This window comes from Lissotriton vulgaris, chromosome 3_1, assembly GCF_964263255.1.
Source record: "Lissotriton vulgaris chromosome 3_1, aLisVul1.2, whole genome shotgun sequence".
NCBI classification, from domain to species: domain Eukaryota; kingdom Metazoa; phylum Chordata; class Amphibia; order Caudata; family Salamandridae; genus Lissotriton; species Lissotriton vulgaris.
Genome location: NC_141689.1, coordinates 1,818,016,660 through 1,818,039,126, shown reverse-complemented (window position 1 = coordinate 1,818,039,126; position 22,467 = coordinate 1,818,016,660). Strand labels below are relative to the sequence as shown.

Below are 22,467 nucleotides of genomic sequence, written 5' to 3'. Positions count from 1 at the left end.
TGAATCGAAGACGACAACAGACCCACCAACCGCGCCAGGTTTCGCAATGAGATCAGATGCCTTGCCAGGGTCTGGCGTAACTCGTGCCTGATCTTCGCCATCTTCCTGGCGGGAAGACTCAAGGTGGAAGACACCGAGTCTATGTTGAAGCCGAGACAGGTCGCGCACTGGATGGGAACCAGAAGGGACTTCTTCTCGTTGATAACTAAGCCCAGACTTTGAAGCAGGTTGACTGCGGACTGTAACTGAGACGCCAGACGCCTCGGACACTGGTCCATGAACAGCATGTCGTCCAGGTACACTATCATTCTGATACCCCGAGCCCGTAAGGCCTCCACCGCCGGGCGTAACACCTTTGTGAAGCACCACAGCGCTGAGGAGAGCCCGAAAGGCAGCGTGGTGAACTCGTAGAGCTGACCGTCCCACCTGAACTGGAGGAAACGACGGTGCGGAGGGAAACTCTGGACCGCCAAGTAAGCGTCTTTTAAGTCGAGCCTGACCATCCAATCGGACGGGCGCAACTCATCCCCCAGGAGGTGAATCCCCTCGATCTTGAAATGGCAGTATATCAGCCATTCGTAGAAGTCCTTTAAATTGATAACCGGGCGACGGCCCCCGTCGACCTTGTCGACCAAAAAGAGGTTGCTTAGGAAATCGCCCGGGTGTTCGCACGCGCAACAAATCACCCCTTTGTGGAGGAGGGCGGCAACCTCTTCGCTCACCAAGGCTGCATTTGCTGCGAGAAAGTAATGGGGCGAGGATGTTGAAGCTGACACGGACGGCCATGGAACTCCAGCTGGAAGCCCTGAACCGTCTGCAGCACCCAAGCATCGCTGGTAATGGAAACCCACGCTGGGAAAAACTGCGCTAGACGCCCCCCTACCCGCAAGGTCGCAGAGGGTAGCACACTCACCTCTTCCAATGCCTTGTTGCTGGCCTCTCAGACCACCACGGCCTTCGGAACCTCTGTCCTCTCGTGGGATAGAAATTGTTGAAACGGGCGTTGTTCTGAAACTGCCCACTTCCGGAGCCTTGCCCCCTGTCGGAGCTGTTGCCACGACCGAACGAGCTGCCCCTGCCAAGTCCGGCCCTGTCAAAAACACGAGGGGCAAACACCTTTTTAATACTGGACTGAGCCCGGTCTAGGGAAGTGAATGTTACCGAGCTCTTAAATAAACGGGTCTCCAAACAGACCACCTTGAGCCACCGCACCAGCCTCGGACGAGGCGAGGTCACCCAACTTAGGGTCAATTTTAATTAAGAGCGACCTCCTCCTCTCCGTAGAGAGGGCACAGTTGGCATTGCCGAGAAAAATAATGGCGCATTGCGCCCGATTGGACAGATCCTCCAGGGAGATAAGGTCCCCCGACGTCTTGGCTTCCTCGGCCATGTCTAGTATCTTGGTCATGGGGCCCACTGCATCTAGCAGCTTGTCCTAGCACGTACACCAGAACCTGTCTATACCCTTCCGAGGGTCCTTGACGAATTTAGCTAGGAAGGTTGCCATTTTCGGATCAATATCCGGAGTCATCGCCACCTTACCCTCTAAGGAAGGCCGGGGGCACTCCGCTCTAAGGCGGCTACGAGCATCCTTATCTACCGGTTTTCTGAGACGATTCGCCACATACTGGGTCACCTTATCGCCAGGAACCCAGTCTGAGGACCGGGGGTGGACAATGTCATCCGGGCCCAACTTGTCTGAAGGGCCAGCGGATGAGGAAGGTTGGGACGGAAGCCACGACCTAGAAGAACAGGCCTCTTCCTCCGAATCCGGAGAATCATCATTCTGCTGTTGCTCCGGGGACATAGTACGTGGTGTAGGTGGTGGCACCTCCACAGGGAGGACAGGAAGTGGTTGGGACCCCTCAAGCGCCACAAATGCACTCTTCACCTTAGCAAAAGCCTCAGGGTCAACCCCCTCCGTACAAGGCATCTGGGGGGGGGGGGGTGCTAGTGACGGGATGGGACCCAGGTAGGCGCGGCAACAAGGGACGCAATATTCAGGAACGCCTCCTCCTACCGTGCCGAGAGGCGCTGCTCGAGGGGGGATCATGGCCTGATCCACCACCCTATATATAGAGTCGTCAACCGCCTGGTAAAAGTCGCCATCCCAGGGGACGTAATACAGAGGGTCTTCCTCTGGGTACTGGCCTGACTCACCCTGCATACCGAGGTAAGTTAGGCTCAACAGGCTAAGGGAGGTACGGCACAGTGTATTCTCAGGACCCCAACGGGTACTATGTGGATCTGGGACCAGAGGATATGGGGGCACTAAGGCACACAATTAAGGGACTAGCCCTGGGGACGCTGCAGCCCTCAATATCGTGGTGAAGTTAAGATGAGAAGTGGGAACCCAATATACCCTTGGAGGCTTGGGCGATAAAGTTTTGAAAAAATAAATTTTGTTTATCTAAAATAGTTTGGAAAAAATGTATCAATAATGTTGCTTATGATCACACCCTTATCAGTGGTGGACAACTGATTCAATCAAAACAGTTAATGAGAGCATTTCATTAGATGACAATTGTTGTTTGACAATACAATAAAACAAACACAGGGCGAAAAGATATACTTCAAAAACTCATATATTTAATATGTGTTATATAGTATTGATCAGGGAAAGCATAAATTAGTAGCAACCAAACATAGTTTTTAAGGTGACATCAATTAAACTATACAACACACTATGCTAACATCTTCTCAGATACATTTCTAACAATCTTTGTGTGAAGAGAAAGATGCCTTTCACACATTGATTGTTAGAAATGTATCTAACTATTAAGTTGAACGAGATGCTTTACTAACAAGCACTCGGAAACTTTCTTACCGGCTTAGAATCTTACACTGCTACATCAACGCTCAGTCCGATGAACCGCGTAAGGATACCATACCAGCTTTAAATAGTGCCTAAGTAATGCACTTGAAGTCAATGTGGAATTCTGGGGCGTGTAGTGTATTCACATAATTTGCCTTGATTTGCGAAACCTAAAGCTCTCCCAGAGCCCATCTGCATGTTCCCCAGAAGTAATTCCCTTCATGTTGCTATACTGGCCTTTTTATGAACTGGGCTGATTTTATAACAAGCATTGGTAAAGCCAATGGGAATTCTATTGCCTTTGTCAATTTCTTTTATCCATGGTGTACAGCAGCACGGGTGCTGTGCAGCATGGCTGAAAGCTATAGAAAACAAGCATTTGCAATACAATAGGTCTCGCATTAGGAAAGTGTGAGCTATTGGTATTGTAAATGACAATTTTTTTAATGTGTTGGCTTTGAAAATATATAAATTAATAGCATTGTTATTCACAAAGCCAATAGCTTACACTTTCCTAATGCGAGTCCTATTGGCTATGGCAATGCTTGTTGGTAGCAAGCAAGGACAGTGATGTTGTGGTGCTGAGTGATGATGTGGTTGGGCGGAGTGATGTGGTGGTGTATTAGAGTGATGTGGTGGTGTATTAGAGTGATGTGGTGGTGTATTAGAGTGATGTGGTGGTGTATTAGAATGATGTGGTGGTGTATTAGAATGATGTGGTGGTGTATTAGAGTGATGTGGTGGTGTATTAGAGTGATGTGGTGGTGTATTAGAGTGATGTGGTGGTGTCCCAGAGTGATGTGGTGGTGTCCCAGAGTGATGTGGTGGTGTCCCAGGGTGATGTGGTGGTGTCCCAGGGTGATGTTGTAGTGTTCCAGCGTGATGTGGTGGTGTCCCTGAGTGATGTGGTGGTGTCCCTGAGTGATGTGGTGGTGTCCCTGAGTGATGTGGTGGAGTCCCTGAGTGATGTGGTGGTGTCCCTGAGTGATGTGGTGGTGTCCCTGAGTGATGTGGTGGTGTCCCTGAGTGATGTGGTGGTGTCCCTGAGTGATGTGGTGGTGTCCCTGAGTGATGTGGTGGTGTCCCTGAGTGTGAGGCGTGCAGCAGTGTGCGGCGTACAGCAGTGTGCGGCGTGCAGCAGTGTGCGGCGTGCAGCAGTGTGCGGCGTGCAGCAGTGTGCGGCGTGCAGCAGTGTGTGGCGTGCAGCAGTGTGTGGCGTGCAGCAGTGTGAGGTGTGCAGCATGCAGCAACATGCAGCAGTCTGAGTAATGCAGCAGTGTGAGTAATGCAGCAGCGTGCAGTCACACTGCTGCACGCCACACACTGCTGCACGCCACACACTGCTGCACGCCACACTGCTGCACGCCACACACTGCTGCTGCACGCCACACACTGCTGCTGCACGCCACACACTCCTGTACGCCACACACTCCTGCACGCCACGCACTCCTGCACGGCGGCGTGCAGTGGTGTGCGGCGTGCAGCAGTGTGCGGCGTGCAGCAGTGTGCGGCGTGCTGCAGTGTGCGGCATGCTGCAGTGTGCGGCGTGCTGCAGTGTGCGGCATGCTGAAGTGTGCGGTGTGCTGAAGTGTGCGGCGTGCCGTGCAGCAGTGTGAGCCGTGCAGCAGTGTGAGCCGTGCAGCAGTGTGAGCCGTGCAGCAGTGTGAGCCGTGCAGCAGTGTGTGGCGTGCAGGAGTGTGTGGCGTGCAGGAGTGTGTGGCGTGCAGGAGTGTGTGGCGTGCAGGAGTGTGTGGCGTGCAGGAGTGTGTGGCGTGCAGGAGTGTGTGGCGTGCAGGAGTGTGTGGCGTGCCGGAGTGTGTGGCGTGCCGGAGTGTGTGGCGTGCCGGAGTGTGTGGCGTGCCGGAGTGTGTGGCGTGCCGGAGTGTGAGGCGTGCCGGAGTGTGAGGCGTGCCGGAGTGTGAGGCGTGCCGGAGTGTGAGGCGTGCCGGAGTGTGAGGCGTGCCGGAGTGTGAGGCGTGCCGGAGTGTGAGGCGTGCCGGAGTGTGAGGCGTGCCGGAGTGTGAGGCGTGCCGGAGTGTGAGGCGTGCCGGAGTGTGAAGCGTGCAGCAGTGTGAGGCATGCAGCAGTGTGAGGCATGCAGCAGTGTGAGGCTTGCAGCATGCAGCAGTGTGAGGTATGCGGCAGTGTGAAGCAGTGTGAGTAATGCAGCATTGTGCAGTGCAGCAATGTGAAGCAGTGTGAGTAATGCAGCATTGTGCAGTGCAGCAGTGTGAGGTGTGCAGCATTGTGCAGTGCGAGGTGTGAGTAATGCAGCAGTGTGAGGCGTGCGGCAGTGTGAGGCGTGCGGCAGTGTGAGGCGTGCGGCAGTGTGAGGCGTGCGGCAGCATGCAGCAGTGTGAGGCGTGCTGCAGCGTGCAGCATGCAGCAGTGTGCAGCATGCAGCAGCGTGCAGCGTGCAGCAGTGTGCGGCATGCAGCAGTGTGTGGCGTGCAGCAGTGTGCAGCATGCAGCAGTGTGCAGCAGTGTGAGGCGTGCAGCAGTGTGAGGCATGCAGCAGTTTGTCATGTAGCAGTGTGAGGAGTGCAGCAGTGAGGCGTGTGGCAGTGTGCAGCATGCAGCAGTGTGAGTAATGGAGCAGTGTGCAGCAGTGTGAGGCGTGCAGCAGTGTGAGGCGTGAGGCGTGGGGGGAAAAATGCACTGAGTGTGGGTGAAGTACGAGCCGACGAAAGAGTGGGGGAGGGGATACTCGACCCGACAAAAGAGTGGGGGGAAAAAAGCACTAGCAGACGAAAGAGTGGGGAAATAAATGCACGATCTGACGAAAAAAGCATGAGTCAGAGAAGAAAGTAAAATTTGAGCCAGAGAGACAGGAAAGATGTGACGAGCCATGTAGAAAAAAAAAAGCTCTCGCCATTGCTGTGGTAGGGGCGGGGGAGTGCATTCCTTTCAAGTCTGATGCGGGGCCCGTGGGAGCGGCAGCCTTTGAAGTCTGATGCCGAGGCACAGATAAATGGTGGTGTGTGATGTGGCTGGCGATGTTGTGCAAACGCATAGCTCACATGAACTGTACGCGATCCGCAGCTAGGTAGACTTTCCTTTTACGCTTACTATATTCTCTCCTATTTATCCCTGCGGGATAGAACAGGCGAGATCTAATAAGTGCTATGATGTGGCCATAGCTCAGTGCAAATGGTAGTGACCCATTTTCTTTGTATGGGATTATTCTCTGCCTCCACAACACAATGATTTAATTATCTTACCTCTGAGCTGAATATCGATGTGTTGACTTTGCATGAATACCGCGCCAAAAAGGCCATGTTGAGTAGGGAGCGCAGCATCGTTGGCATCTTTGTACCATCTTGAATCCCTTTGGGGTGACTTTTTAGGTGCTTTTTTCCCTAGGTGCAACAGAAGGGGCCAAGCCACAAAGGAAGAGGGGGGCGGTGGGTAGAGGGGACAAGCAACAAGAGGGGTGACTGGTGCACCAGACAGGCAACAACCCAGGAGGAGGGTGAGCAGGCAGAGGAAGCAACAATGCGGGAGAGTCTAAGGAGGAAGGGTGTGTAATTAAAAGGAAAAAAGTACCTTTGAAAGTAATGAGCAATAGGAGAACTCTAGGCAAGAGAAGCAGTACTTGAGCCATGCTACTGGGTAGCATCAAAAACATAAAGAAGTGATGCCGGCACTCGCTGACCAAAAAGAAGCTAGAAAATGAGAGTGGGAATGAAGCTAATTAGTAGTAAGCAATGGGCAGGCTCCACATCCCACTGAAAGTAAATAAAATGTCTTGCAAGCGACAGTGCATGCTCTGTTTCAGGGAAGACCTAAAGAATAAGGTGTGGGAGTATCGGGGGAAGAGATGGCACTAACTGTCAAAAAAGCAGAGGTGCCTGCCGAACATACTGAAGGGCATAAAACAACTGACAGTGCCCACCAAACATTTAGGTGAACTAGAGTGAAGGCAGGAGACTGATCAAGGAAAGGGTGGGGATGTGTTCGGCCTGAGTGCAAACTTTCTTTACCACACAAGTATTTGCGCCTTTACCACAGAGTACTTTACCAAGCTGGTGGGTTGTTTTTGAATGCAAAAAGAACAATTAATGGACAGCATGCAGAACAATGTCATACATTCACCCCGGTACGGAGATCTGGGCTAAATCCATCGTTTTTTTGCTCACCAATCTAAAGGAAGAACATAAGATTGACATTGAAGCCAACCAGTGGTAGGTAATGAGCGAGCTAAAAGGATCTTTTAGAGGTTTTTTTACGAACAATAGATTGCTTCAAACGACAGCACATTCGCTCTTCTCAGGCAAGATCTAAAAAAGAATTCTGGCATGCAGGGAATGAGAATCCTTCACTGCGTGTTTAAGCGTTTGCGGGGGGTTGCAAAGTGCCTCTTTGCTTGTACATATTAATGAGGCAAGCAAGCAAGAGGACATGCGACCTACTTTCCATGTGCATTTTGTGATGCATCTATTTGTTCTATTAGTCGCATCGCACAAAGGAGGACATGTCGCTTACCCCTAGGTGTGCAAAAAAAACCCTACTGGTTTGCAACCTGCCCTTTGTACATGAGGCCCACTATTTTATATTATAGGACACATAGTTCGAGCTTTGGGAAAGATGGTGTTTATGCTGAAGAGTGCATGGTGTGTGTTTTGGGGAAAACGTTCTATATTGTAAGACACACGAGTTTTGAGAAATACATGTTTTTCATTGGAGAACATTTAATTAGAATTTTGGGAAAGATGCATATGTTGGATAAATCACGGATGGAGTTTTGGAAACAATGTTTTGTGTTGTTTGGTTCACGATTCAATCTTTGTGAACAATGTGTATAAGTATAACATACTGTAGAACACATGGTTCTTGGTATGGGAACGACGTGTTTTTGTATTGTAGAATACTTGGTCTATTCACTGGGAATTGTTTTTTTTTATGTACATTTTCGAATACACTGACGAGGCGACCACAACAATGTGGTGCTCTGAAGGTGCGGAGAAATATGCGCACCGAAAAAGGCTTTCATAGAGTCAGGCCTTAGGCTGCTGTGTAAATGTGGTCGGCCCTAGGCGGTGCGTCCGGTGCTACCGTGGTGCTGGCTTCCTGGGGGCACCGAGTTTGCTGCAGCGTTCCTTTCATTCGACAATTACCAGGCCTCACAAAAATGTCAAGATAACTCATGTGATTAATTATCTTCCTGGAAAGAGATCCGGTTTTGTAAAGTCGAGGTTTTGACTTATGTGAAGTTAGTGCAGGGGGTTAATATGCCTGCTGCACAGAACGTGTACCAAGTATATTACAGAGTGCATATAATAGAAACAAATCAGAAGGTTACTGCTTTTAAAAGAGACATCCTTTTGTTACTTGCAATTTATAACTTAAAGTCCTAATATACAACAGTAAGCTGTTAACTTTCATCATAGAACTGCATACCCACTACAAAGTATACATTAAAACATTGATAAATGTTACAAAAAGGGTGATTTTAGCTAGAAATCGATTCTTGTTATTAAAGAAAATTCCCAACTACGCTGTTTCTTTTTCTACTATGAGTTTGTGCTTCTCCACACCAAGCACTCTTAAACTATAATGCCTACCAATATGGATGACACGTGACTCATACACTTTTAGTCCTTTCGCTTATGTAACATTTCCTATACACCGATTTACACACGTATGATTGATTGTCTCTTTGTAATGTGTGTGTGTGTGATGCCAAGTGCTCTGACACCCTACACTGCTATGAGTGCCGCTATATAACTAATTCAATGCATCTGAGAGAGTGATTATGGAGACTTGGTCACTGTTAAAGTGTGCCAGTAAGAGAATCCGTGGTGGTGGTGGTGGTGGTGGTGGTCATTGGGGGGGGGGTGCCAACTAACATTGTCGCACAGGGTGCTAAAGCTGGCCCTGATCATGCACCTTCATTGCTGCCACCATTAATTATTTTCCGCCTACTCTCAGGTGGATAAAAACACCCGGGTACCATATAAACATTATGAATCAGTCTGCGTCCCAGACAGTGGCTTCATGCCTTGTGTAACTCTTGTGTGGCAGTACCATTCTTTGTAAACACAGGCAAACACCGGAGCAGGAAGCTGTTGGAAAGTTCGGGCCTGCAGTGTTTTTGTTCACATGCTAATTTCTGGTATCCTAAGAGCATGCAAATGGCATTTGTCTTAAAACTCCAGCTATTCGCTGCGTGAATTATTTAAGCTCCCACAACACATGCACTTTTGCTTTTCAAGCATGAGTTATAATTTAATTAAAAAACTTCTGGTGCATCGCTGGACCATTAAATATTAAAATGTTCCATGGATCACTTTCGATTATCTGCCGTTAGGAAATTCCCGAAGATGTCAGATTTTTTAAGTCCCCCCAAAGTTGCGCTCGGCATTGTCTGTAGACGCGAGGGGGGCTGTGATAATTACACGCATCCATTAGCATCCGCGGAAGAGGGAAACTTTGGGGAGCCTTAATGGGCAGGTCTCCGTGACAGCTAGCAGAAAGCATTTGGCGTGATTAAGGATGGATTTTGAATACAGTTGAATCTATCCTCTCATTACGGCAGCTCGGGGAAAGTTGCACTAAAAATGTTAAATTCCCCAGAAGGCGAGCCGCGTGGCGGGCGGAGGGGCTTTGAAACCCTCCGTGACCGTCAACAGAATTACCCTCGTCTCTCTGTGCCTTTCAGCTGTCGAGATGCATCTTGCAAAGCCCAGCCTTCGCTCCCTTGCTTCCTCAGCGAGTCAACCTTTTGTGCTCTGTGTTTCAGATCGTGCGGAGGTACATCAAGGACTGGCTGGAGAGGAAGAAGCCTCCTTTTGGGGCGATCAGCAGCTGCGTCCTCCTCATGATCATCTACACCACCTTCTGCGACACCTTCTCCAACCCCAACATTGACCTGGACACCTTCAGCTTGGTTGTAATTGTGTTTATAAGTAAGTTTCACACCGTGGAGACTGCTGATTGGCGTATTCAGCCCATATCTCGCCTGCACTGGGTTTAAGACCTTTTTTATATGACTTCAGGGGGAGAAATTAAATCATTTGGCATAGAGAGCGGTGTTATCTGGAAAAAATAGACCTATTGAAAGAAGCAGTACGTTATCTGAACCAACTTAAGCATTGCACAGAAATTGGCAGGCGATTACTTTCTTGAGATGAACACATTTGTAATGTATTGCAACATCATTGAATCATTCCTAAACTGACCCGAACCAGAAGAAGGTATTACATCCTCCATACGTGTATTCTGTTGGTGGAATCAATTGACTAAAACTGCAAAGTGAACTCGTAGGATCCTTCTTTGAACTCTTAATGATGTGTTTCTTAAAGTTGATATATAATGTATTACAGCAGTTTCTTGTGCCCTTTGTAGACTATATCAAATAGCGGAGACAATCAGGCAGTGAGCTATTGTAAAGTTCACCACGTCAAATAGGAGAGGCCTAGTGCTTAACCTAGGTCCAGAAATACACAAAAGCCAAAGGATGGGTTACCAAACACTTCAGCCGTTCTACAAACTCTGCAATAGCAGCAAGACAGGAACACTAATAGTGGGTGCCTGAGGAGAAATGCAAATCCCATGTGAGGACTGAACCATACATTTCTTGAAGGAAATCAGATTGTTAATTCCTGAGTGTAGAGCGGGAGAGTGAGTGTCTGAGAGAATGCCTCTGAAAGTCAGTAGACATACTCCATGTGAATCAGACCATGGACGCTCATGGGGATGAACAGAGAGTCATGTATTGTGTGGCAGTGGGAGACATTGAATGCGTAAATGGAGAAACAGAAATGTAGTGCCTGGGGGTAGAAGATGACAATATGTGTGGAAGAAGAGCAACAGTGTGTGCCTATGGTTGAACAATTAGTATACAAAACAGTGGTGAATGGAAAGCTTGAGTTAATCTCAGCCAGTGGTAATCCCTCGGGCCACATCACAATGGATCTTTTTTTGCACACTATGCCACCTCAGTTTGCAGGGATGTGGAATTTAATACTTATCTGTTGGAAGGGCGAACCCAGAGGCCAGGTTATGCCTACCCTGCTCCTCCGTGACCCGCCAATAATGCCGAGCCTTAACGAGAGATCCCCGCCGGGGGAGACCTCAAGTATTGAATCGTACACACAAGGACCACACCACACTTATGAACAGACACCACACCGTGGGTTTTCGATATCAACTTCTTTATAATCAGGTAAAAGAATTAGCACTCTTATGTACACACGATCAAGGGATCGCCAAAGTCTCAAGGTTTCAGGGAAGGGGTAGCGGAACAGTCTTAGTCTCTTTGGCCAGTACGTAGCGTACCCTGCGCACAGCTCTCAATCCTCGAGCCGGGGGGTTACGGAAGATGGTAGTCGCACTGGAGGTCTTACTCACTTGAGGATGACTCCATTCGTGTTGGTAGCGTCAATAGTCCAGCCGTACTAGAGTACTCCTCGAGCCGCGACGAAGTCAGCAGGGCTCGATCCGGAGGTTAGTTCGTGAGGAACCGCGACCACGTCAGCAGGGCTCAGAATGTTCGATGCAGATCTTCAGGGTTTCAAAGCTTGAGCCGCGACGAGGTCAGCAGGGCTCCGATGTTCCAGTTCCAGGGATGAGCCGCAACAGCGTCAGCAGGGCTCGAAGAGTTTACCAAGTTCAGTTCAGCCGCGATCAAATCAGCAGGGCTTCCTTGTCCAAGATACAACTGCCCGCTAGTTCAGGGGTGGGCCTTGATATAGTCCAGTGGCCCTTAGATGTCCGGACCCTCGCAGGCGGAGGTCCGAGGTTTTGGGGGCGGCCCGTGGGCGAGGTCCGGCGGTTGGTCCTTTGATCCCTTTGAGGATGCGTCCAGGAATTCCCAGACTCCCAGCAGGTCTGGAGCCAGCACTCGGGGAGGCCAGAGGTGCAATCGAAACTGGCCCCCAGGGCAAGACCAGAGGTGTGACAGAAACCAGTCTCTCAGGGGAGGCCAGAGGTGCCATCGAAACTCCTTGTCTCTTCTCAATAGGGTAGCCCTCACCCTCCCAATGGGGGCTGGCGCTTCTGGAGCCTAAGCTGCGCTGGGGCTGAGGTCATGCTAGGCCCACAGAGTCAGGGATCTCGGGAAGGGAAAATGGCTGCCGTTGGGCCTATGGGGCCTGGTGGGTTTGGGGCGCGCGGGCTGGGAAGGTGGCCGAGGACAGGCCGATGCGGGCCGTGGGCGTTTAGTCGGACATGGGCAGGGTAGCTAGGGGTTTCTAAGTACAGAGCTGGGCTAACGGGGAGCTGAGTTGCGGGGGGAACCACGCCACGAGGCCAGGTCCAACATTATCCATGGGTCAGATTGCTTCTTAAATCTACTTGTCCTGTAACAAAATCCACTTGTCCCTTTGGTGCCATGTAGTGCAGCGACAAATTATAGCAGCAGTCTCATAATATAAGAGCACTGATATTACCCTCTCTGATTATGCCAGTGCTTATACTATAGTAAGATCTGAATAGTAGCAATTCCCATATTTTGCCAGCTTTCCTCAGATCTGCAAAGTGGAATTGGAGGTAGTGGTAAGCATAGTTCCAGGGTTGGAATGCCATTTTGAGTCTGTGCAAACCTACTAACTTGCATGTTTTAGGGGTTTTCACCAGCTCTCCTCTAATCTTCTCCCATACTGAGAAAGGTAGGAAATTTACTCCTTTACAAGGGCAGGAGTAAAACTTCTTCCAAGGTTTGGGGAAAAAAGCGGTTGGAGGGAAAGTGAACAGGTGTTTGCTCAACAGGTTTTTGCATGAGCAAATCTACACATGCATACTTGCTTGTGCTACAATCGGACCTCATTCCATGCCTACTTCTGTAAATTTGTGCGAATCATGTAACTGTAAATCTGCCCTAATGCATGTTCATATACCGTGGCTGCACCTTTGTGATTTTCATTAAAAAATGGGCATCAACTTAAGTCTGGTGCTAACCAAGACCTTTTATTTTTTTTGAAAGTGCATCTCTTACTCTTTCAGTTGGCTTCACTGTGACTGCATTCTGCTCTTTCACAAAAAGCATATCAGCACAAAGTTTTGTTCACTGCCAGGTACTGCTGTCGCAATATGTTGTTTTTGAGATCACAAAATATTTGTGTATTTTACCAATGTTTGTTATACTGGTGAGATCCCGGCAGCTCCTACAATTATATTGTTTTACAAAAACCATTTGAAAACAAGACACACATTGACAAAACCAAAAGGCTAACCGTCAATGCCAGACCAATTAGCTTTGCGAATGCTTGTTTATTTTCATGTTTCCCATAATCTTGTTGAAACTGAATACACTGATTTTCCATTATGAATATTTTCGTAGAAATACTAGCATGTATCCACACATTTTATACTAATTGATGCTTCAAAGAAATCGTAAATTTGATTTCAGTAATTTAGCTAGATGTTTTTTCCCTAGTTGCATTTGTGAGTATTTTATTTTGAAAGCAAACAATCATCAATCTTGCCTTCAAGCTTCTGCAGATATTTGCATCTTATCTGAGAGCATTCTGGGAGCATTATACGTAGCTTCATATTGTTAAACTTAGCTAACGTGTACACATTTTTATACTGAAACCACTGTCAGCAGTGCATTCTGAGCTTCTGAACATTTCCTCTGAGCGCTTACCCTAATAATAAAGGACTTGTATTAATGAATCATAAATACAAGTTCGAATAGCATTAAAATAGGGACACAAATATTATCCAAATAGCAGACAATTCCCTTCCCCATCCATAATGTGTTACTGTAAATTGGCATCCGAAGGGTTTGTGCTGCAGGGGGCTTGGCCTACTTGTCCCAAGGACAAAATAAAACATAAAAATCTGTTGTTCTTGACCCCAAACAATATGTCCTGGGTGTCGGGCTATACGAATTCCACACCCCTGGTTTGGACCCAGCTATATGTCTGTCTTGACCCTGCTACCAGTGGCTGAGATTAATTCAAGTATTCCATCCATCACTTTTCTATACTTTAATATGTCGCCCAAAGTGGGACTGGTATGCCCCGAAGTGGGTCCCGTGCTCACTGTGTCACTGGAATAAGCTATATCAAGCTGATGAGCCCGTAGCTAGGGCGCAATCGGGCCTGGAATGCTTGTGGTCTGGTTCAGGGAGGACCTGACTTGACATTTCGGTCTGGATTAATCCTATTGGAGTAGCATCAAAACTGATTTGCATATAGCTGTGTCCAATCTGAGATGGCATGGTGTGTAAAGTAACAATGGACTGTGGTGTGGCCCGAGTAATTACCAGTGGTTGAGATTAATTCAAGCATTCCATCTAGCACTTTATATACTTCATTAACGGTTGAGCAAGACACAGGTTGTTTCATCAGGTAGGATGACGATTAGTGCCTGCTAGGTAAAGCAGACATTGAGTCTGACGTGTCCTTCACATTTGAAATCCTGTCTGGGCCCTTTTGATGTCTTCTGTCTTTAGAGATTCCATAATCATTTTGATGTTGAAATTTAGGGTTTGACCTCTTCCACCTTCATATTTGAAATGATCCAGCATCAAGCTCGGACATGATGCTGTGTGCAAAGTAGGACAGTCACCAGTCATTTTAAATGGAAAGAAGGAAACCAAGGGAGTTTACGTCAGCTGAAGGGCTCGGACAGAGAGCGCAAGAGCGCAAAGGAGAGAATCGAGGTTCTGCAACTATAGTTGAGAACTAAAGCTCCAGTTAGCTGAAACTAGAATAAGACAAAAGTAAAAAAAAAAGCTGATTGCCGGAAAGTTCATAATATGTTGTCTTTAAACACACTACAGAGAAAGTTGGACAGGGACATGGTAGATAGGGTGACCAGGCATCCCGGTTTACTCCAGTATTGGAACTTTCATAGATTCCCATGCTTGAATCATTCCCTGTCTTTGAGATGGGATTCCCCAATATACATAAAATAGCAATAAAAACCATTACAAAAAAAGAAACTAGGCCTAGGCCCATTCTAGTTTTGTAACATATCCACCTCTTTTGGTAAAAGGTACCAAAAATAATGAACAAACAATCAGATTAGCCTCACCCTCAAGAACCTTCCTGAGAGACCCTCAGACCTTCTACCGCACATTGTGCAGGGAGTCTCCACTAAGCTCTGCTTTTCACCTGTTTTTCAACAAAACCTACTTCAACTATGTGTCAATATGTCTGACGAGGAGAAGAAAGCCCTCTTCAAGGCATGTGCAACCTGTGCTAAGAAGAGGCTTTATGTGGAGGACAAGCACAAGGATTGTATTTACTCTCTGTACCCAGACCATAAGGCAGCAGGCTATAAAATATGCTGGACCTGCTCAGCAAAGAACTTGCGAGACCGTGAGGGGTGTCTCTTGACCTGGCTCCAGAAGCTTAAGTCAAGGAAGGAGCCAGTTTCCAGTGATAGTGATGAGGCCTCCTCTGCTTCATCTTCTAGGAGGTCGGTGGAAAGGGGTAGGTCTTCCCCTTCACCTTCTGAGGACCGTCCCAGTAAAGCCTTGAAACAGATCTCTCATAGGTCTGAAAGGCGTAGTTCTAGCAAATCCTCTCAAAGAGGTGTAAGGGAGAAGAAAGGACTATCAGTAGGAGTGTCATCTGAGAGGAAGTCCAGCTCAGTTCCTCCATCCTCTCCTCCTGCAGCTCCTAAGGCCCTTAAAAAGCCCTCATCTGTCTCTTCTGATGGAAAAACTGTGAATAAAATGCATTTGTCGACAACTCTGTCAAAGACTCTCTCGACGAAAGCTTCAAAGGTACTGTCAAAGTCCTCGTCTCCTTCAGTTCCGACAACGTCGATGGGCTCATCGATGGTAATTTCCTCGTCTCCATCTACGCTGCATGGTTCGGCGTCGATGGCTTTGACGCTGATTGTGGGATCTGCAACACCTTTATCGTCGACGATGGAGTCTACGACTTCTACTACGGCAACCATGTCTACCACCACGACGGCAGCAGCATCTGCTGCAGTAGTGACGATGATCTCGACGATGGCATAGTCAATGGCTTTCATGTCTTCATCGACTGCAAAAATTGCAATTACGATCAGGAACCGCCAGATTAACCCTGAGATGACTTCTCCCAGGAGGGTGACACCTCTACCACCTGCACTCCCCCTTGAAGAGGAGGAATCTGAGGAAGATGACGGGCCGTATGGGTATGCAAATAGCCTGTCTCAGTTGCATGTTGAGGGCCAGGACACAGACTCTGAGGAGGAATATGTGGAGGAGCAGTAGTATGATCCTCCCTTAGGTTATCAAGGGGTCTACCAACAGCAGATGGTCTCTATGCCTGCCTCCCTACTAACAGACTTACAATTCATGCTGTCAGACTATAGGCGGAGATTCCCAACACAATCTCCGGCTCCGGTTTGGGTGCCGCTTACAGCTATTCCTCCTGCACTGCCTTCTACCCCTCAATTGCCACCCCCTCCACCACAGCCCCTGGCTCCAGATACACTGCATATTGTCCCTCTCACCCAGGTTGACACCTCTGATGAGGACCAGGGCAACGTCACTCTTCCAGATCCTGACACTGAGTGGAATGACTATATTATTCCTTATCCAGCTTCGCCTTCTCTAGTGGGTTCTCCCCCTGGACGCATAGGGGGTTTCCATAATTTGATGGAAAGGGCTGCCAAGACATTCGAACTGCCCATGCCTATGGTGCAGTCCAAATGTTTCCTTTATGACTTTAAGGAGCATTACAGAAAATCTGTTAGGACCATTCCTATCGTTGGTCATGTCTGGTACGAGGGTCTAAAGGTCATGAGAAGTCCAGCCATTGTGATTCCAGTATTTCCTCGCCTTGAAAAGAAATATAAGGCTCCTGAAGATAGCCCGGCCTGCCTGGTCAGTCTGCCTAATCCGGATTTCTGTCATCTCCCAGGCAGCCCAAAGAAAGTCCAAAAATCCTTCGCCCCCCCACCCCTCACAACACCTCCAGAGAAAGGGGGCAGACACCTCGATAATGCCCGCAAGAGGTTTTCCTCCATGTCCAGCCTGATGGTCAGGTCTGCAAACGCCTTAGCAATCCTTGGTCGCTATGATAGTCAAATGTGGTGCGACCTTTCCCCCTATCTGGAACAATTGCCGGAGCATGCGAGAGTAAAAGCAAAAAAGATTCTTCAAGAGGGGTAGAAAACCTCATCTGAAGTTATTGACTGTGCAACTCCTGAGGAAGGCAGCTTGGGCTGCCGAAACGCGCGTTGAGACACAACTTGGAAAACACAAGATAAATACACCAGATAAATTATTGTTCAATGGACATTGTTTACAATAATATAAATTGCTGATCAATCGATTGTATTTTTATCTAAAGAATAATTTTGTATGAATAATCACGTTTTTAAAGGCCTGATAAATGACAGAAGTTCAAAACATTGCACAAGTCAATTTCCGCCTAGAGATGTATAATCATTAGATTACCTCTTTTTAGAATTCACTACCATGTATAACAAATTATTTTTGTATTGTTCTATATATTAGTGTCACTATTTTTCATTTTGATTAAATGTATGTATTGTTCTGTTACTGTTGAGCTGTTGATTTGATTGAAGTTGCCCTAGCCCATTTACAGTATTGACTGTGCAATGGATATTGCAACAACTGCGCTCCTCTCCCTAGCGGGAGCTGCTGTCCTTCGTCGTCAAGGCTGGCTGCACGCTACATGGTTTTGGCCAGAGGTCCAAAACAAGGTCTTGGATCTTTCCTTCGATAGGGAGGCACTCTTTGGGAAGCATATTGATGATGCGCTCCAAGATATCAAGAAAGACACGGAGACCGCAAATCCTTAGGGACTCTGCAATACCGCAAGGTCCCCTTTCTTGGAGCCAGAGGTAGAGGCCTTCCTACCTACAGAGGAGGATACCAGCAACAACGGTATTCTTCATATGAATCAGCCTCTCAATCTTAGCGCCTGCAATATAACCAGCGGCAGGGACAATCGTCCTCTTTCTCTTGATCTAATAACAGAGGACGACAAGGACGCCAGGGGAAGGACTCCACCAAGCGTCAGTAGCGGCTTGCTGGCTCTGTCTACTGTCCTTTCTCCTGTAACACCAGTGGGAGGCAGAATATCACATTACTTCCACAACTGGCAGCAAATAACATCGGATCGTTGGGTTCTGAACATTATTCAATGCGGCCATACTCTGGAGTTTGTCCAGGCACTGCCTTTCAAGCCCCCTTGCACCACCGATTCAAAACATCTTCGTCTTCTACGTTTGGAGGTCTATCAAATGCTCCTCAAAGGGCTGATGGAGCTGGTTCCTCTCTCAACGGGGAGAGGGTTTCTACTCCCGGTTCTTTCTCGTTCGGAAGACCTTGGAAAAGTGGCACCCTATTCTAGATCTGAGGGAGCTCAACACCTATCTCATCAAATAGTCGTTTTGGATGGTCTCCTTGCAGGACATCCTTCGACTCCTCAACTCAGGAGATTACATGGCAACATTGGATCTAGAGGACGCATACTTTCATGTGCCCATCCATCCAGCCCACAGTAAGTTCCTTTGCTTCACAGTAGTCGAGCCACTTTCAGTTCAAGGTCCTGCCATTCCGACTCAGATCTGCTCCGCGGATCTTTACAAAAGTACTAGCTCCCTGTGGCAGCTTTCCGGCGGAAGCAACAGCTTCAGGTTTTCCCTTACCTGGATGACTGGTTGCTAAAGGCTTCTTCAAAGCACGCGGCAGAGGAATCAGTCACAGCATGCACACTCCTTTTTTAACAATCTGGGCCTTACTCTCAACACAGAAAAGTCGACTCTGTGTCCATGTAGAACAGCCCGGTTCCTGGGAGCCATTCTGGACACTTCCCTCAACAAAGCCTTTCAGACCCTGGAGAGACCAGAAAAGCTGATGGTCATGGCATGTCTACTTCTAAGAAGGCAGTCCCTTTCAGTACGCCTCTACAAATCCCTCCTAGGGTCCATTTCTTTCTGCATTCCTCTAATTCCTCACTGCAGGTTATAGATGCGCCCTCGTCAGGAGGAGCTAGACTTACAGTGGCGCCAAGTGGAGGGGTCCTTCGAGGACAAGATCTTCATGACCGCGTCTATGAGGGAGGCCGCATCATGGTGAACGAACGAGGAAAACATTTCTCAGGGTCTCTCCTTCAGAGTCACACCAGCTCCTCAAATAATAACTACGGATGCCTAGCTGGAGGGCTGGAGAGAAGTCTTGCAAGACCTACACGTAAGAGGCCGTTGGCTAGCCCAGGATCGCCTTCTGCATATCAATCTCCTAGAGCTCAGAGCGATTTGCCTGGTCTTGCAGGCTTTCCTCCTGCGGATAGTGCAGTCTGCAGTCCTGGTACGGACGGGTGGAGAAGTGTGGCTCACTGGTTAGAGCAGGCAGACCCTGAAGCAGAGGTCAGACCCAGGACCAGGGTTTGATTCCCGACGCGGCAGGGTGTTGAGCTCAAATGTCCTCGGACTCGATAATTCTCGCTTCGGTGCCTGACCTAGTCATGGGTTCACACTCTGCAACTCTGGGCATTAAGCTTGCTTAATCTCCACAACGGCCCCCCGCGGCGGGATGCCTGGCTTTCACCTTGGGGATGCCCTGTAGGGGCTATCTCACAGGGAAAAACCAGGACGGGTTCCCAAGGCAAGCGCGGAGATACCCATTCGGGGGTCGATTCTGGCGCTATATAAGAAATACAATAATAATAATTACGGACAACACGACGACCATGCATTACATAAACAAGGAGAGCAGCACCAGGTCTCATCTTTAATCAGAAGCAGCTCAGACAATCTGGGAATGGGTGATCCAGCATGAGATATCACTAAAAGCGGAACATCTTCCGGGCGTTCTCAACGAGGCGGCGGACACGGTGAGCAGGCTGAAATCAGTCAGCCACAAATAGGAACTGGTCCAGTCCACTCTGGAGCAAATTTATCACCTAGGGGCAGGCCATCCATAGACCTCTTTGCCACGACAGAGAACAAGAAATGCCAATTCTACGCAAGCAGGCTTACCCATCTGGGATCATTGGGGAATGCGCTTTCGATGGCCTGGTCAGGTTCCTTTGTGGATGCTTTTCCCCCCATTCTGCTGATCCCCAGACTTCTCAGGTAGCTCAAGTCGGAACCTTGCAAGATGATTTTGATAGCTACTGTGTGGCCCCGTCAATTTTGATGCACAGAGCTGCATCTCCTCTCCATGGAAAATCCACTTACTTTGCAGCCGATTCCTTTGCTGCTGACAATGTACCAGGGCCTAGTCTGGCACCTGGATCCTCGATCCCTGCAGTTATTGGCATGGCTCCTGAGCACCGAGAATTTCTTGGTTTGACCCTTTCGGCAAAGTGTAGAGATGTACTCTCTCAGGCACGAGCCCCAAGTACCAAACAAGACATACCAGCTAAAGTGGAAGCTTTTCTGCCTTTGGTGCCAGAAGGAGGGCATTCATCCTCTTTCTTCTGCACCGCATGAAGTTCTTCCTTACAACCTTTCGTTGGCGAAAGCAGGGCTGGCTCACTTATCCATCAAAGTTCATCTGGCCGCCATCTCTTACTTCAGACGCCCATCTTCTGGTCCTTCCCTCTGGTCGGCAAGGATAATTAAACAGTTTCTCAAGGGCCTTTTTCGAGTTTTCCCTCCAGTCAAACCTGCGCCGCCTCTTTGGTATCATAAATTGGTTCTCACCCAGCTCTTGAAGCATCCCTTCAAACCTATTCATCTGGCGGACTTGAAATTTCTCTCCTGGATGGAGTCTCTTCTGCTAGCCTTGACTTCGGCTAGGAGAGTAGGTGAACTAAAGGCACTCACCATTCAGGAACCTTTTCATGCTCGAAACTTTTTTCCCTCAACCTACTACTCCGGCAGGGAAAGCACTGCACTCACTGGACATTCAGAGGTGCTTAAAATTGTATCTTCAACGTACTAAGGACTTCAGGAAGTCACTTCTGCTCTTTGTGTCTTTCAGTGTGCCTCGTAAGGGTTTTCCCCTTTCCATGCAGGGGATTGCTCTTTGGATTACCAGTGCTATCCAGTATTGTCATCAAGCAGCTGGCAAGCCCCTTGAAGTTCGGGTACGTGCTCATTCCACGAGGGCGATTTCTTCTTCAACAGCCCTCTTTGGCGGAGTTCCTATCCTGGAGATCTGCAGAGCAGCAACCTGGAGCAGTAGTCATACATTTATAAGACATTACTGCCTGGATTCATCAATGCAGAGTGACACAGCAGTGGGCCAGGTAGTCCTGAGGAACCTCTTTCATTGAGTGGTGAGCTTTCCCTTTCAACCCTCCTTTCGCTTTTCTGTTTATGCTCTTTGCACATTTTTTCAAGTTCATTTGCTGGTTTCTTCCTTTTTTCCTTGTTTATAAATATGTTTAGTGGCAATTGACTTTTGGTTCTAATTGTTAATAATAGATGTATAAGAAATCAAGGATCCAAATATGTGCTCATAACTGTTAACTACTCTGATTCAAGCATGGGAATCTATGAAAGTTCCAATACTGGAGTAAGAAAACAAGTTACTTGCCGTTAACTTTGGTTCTCCAGTATTGGAAACTTTCATAGATTCCCATGCGACCCACCCTCCTCCCCGGGGAAAGCTCAGCCTTCAGCATCTTCAGTTTATTACACAGCAGCCACAAAAATCTGATGGTCAGAGGTTTTGTCAGGAAGATTCTAGAGGGTGAGGCTAATGTGATTGGTTGTTCATTTTATTTGGTCTCTTTTACAACAAGTGGTGCGCACGAAAAGGATTTACAGCCGTAGGTTCTCCTGCCACTGGCCTGATACAATAAACCACGAGCCCTTCTCAAGCTTCTTATCTGTGTTTTCACACAGGAATACAAAGATGTACGTAGTCAGCATGCACGAGTTCTTAAAGCAGGGGGCGGATCCCTTTGAAGCACGGCCTTGCGGCCGTGAAAGAAGTAAACAGCAGGGAGAAGGCAGGCCTGGAGAGGGAGGGGGTGGGCTGCCCATATGGAGAGGGAGAGGGGTGGGCTGCCTGCTGGGCTGAGCTGCCTCTGATGATCGAATGCGTGTCACGGAAGGCAGGCGCTGGAGAGGGAGGGGGTGGGCAACTCGAGCGACCATATGGCTGGGAGAAGCTTGTGTGAGGGAGGCTGGGCTGGCTGGGCTGCCTTTGATGATGGAATGCGAGCTCGTGCACGAGAGGCTTGTGGTCACGTGATTTTCGTGAACTGTTGAAAATCCGCTTTGGGAGTGACTTTGATGAGCCTTTGGTTTAAGTAGTGGTTTAGCTGCATTAGACTCGCATATTCATTCCTTGCGGAATGGAATAGACGAGACCTAAAAAGAGGTGGTTATGTTACAAAACTAGAATGGGCCTGCGCCTAGTTTCTTTTTTTGTAATGGTTTTTATTGTTATTTTATGTATACCGGGGACTCCCATCTCGACGACTGGGAATGATTCAAGCATGGAAATCTATGAAAGTTTTCAATACTGGAGAACCAAAGTTACAGGTAAGTAACTTGTTTTCTTTTGATCTGTCCCGGCAGATTTCACTAAATTCAGCATTTGTCCCGGTTTTTGCAGATGGGCAATTTAACAAACTTTTCTGTGTTCTGGTCCACTATTAGGTACTACCTTTTTCAGAAATCAATTTAATTTGCACTTAATACATTTAGTGTAAAAGTTGTATTCTATGTATTCCCCTTAGTGCCTTGGCTGTGTTTTCTACTTTGGTGATGCGGACTTTGAAGTCATTGTGCGCCTTTCTGTCCATGTAAAATTTTAGTCCCACTTT

General features: G+C 48.1%; 1 protein-coding gene across 1 annotated transcript in view; it reads left to right on the top strand.

The window, feature by feature from the left end:
* Positions 1 to 22,467, top strand: part of SLC10A7 (solute carrier family 10 member 7) — an 872,524-nt gene that overhangs the window by 706,978 nt on the left and 143,079 nt on the right. The window contains exon 8 of the mRNA XM_086962267.1: positions 9,558 to 9,723. Within this exon, the coding sequence (XP_086818393.1) occupies positions 9,558 to 9,723 (166 nt within the window). The remainder of the gene's footprint in view (positions 1 to 9,557; positions 9,724 to 22,467) is intronic.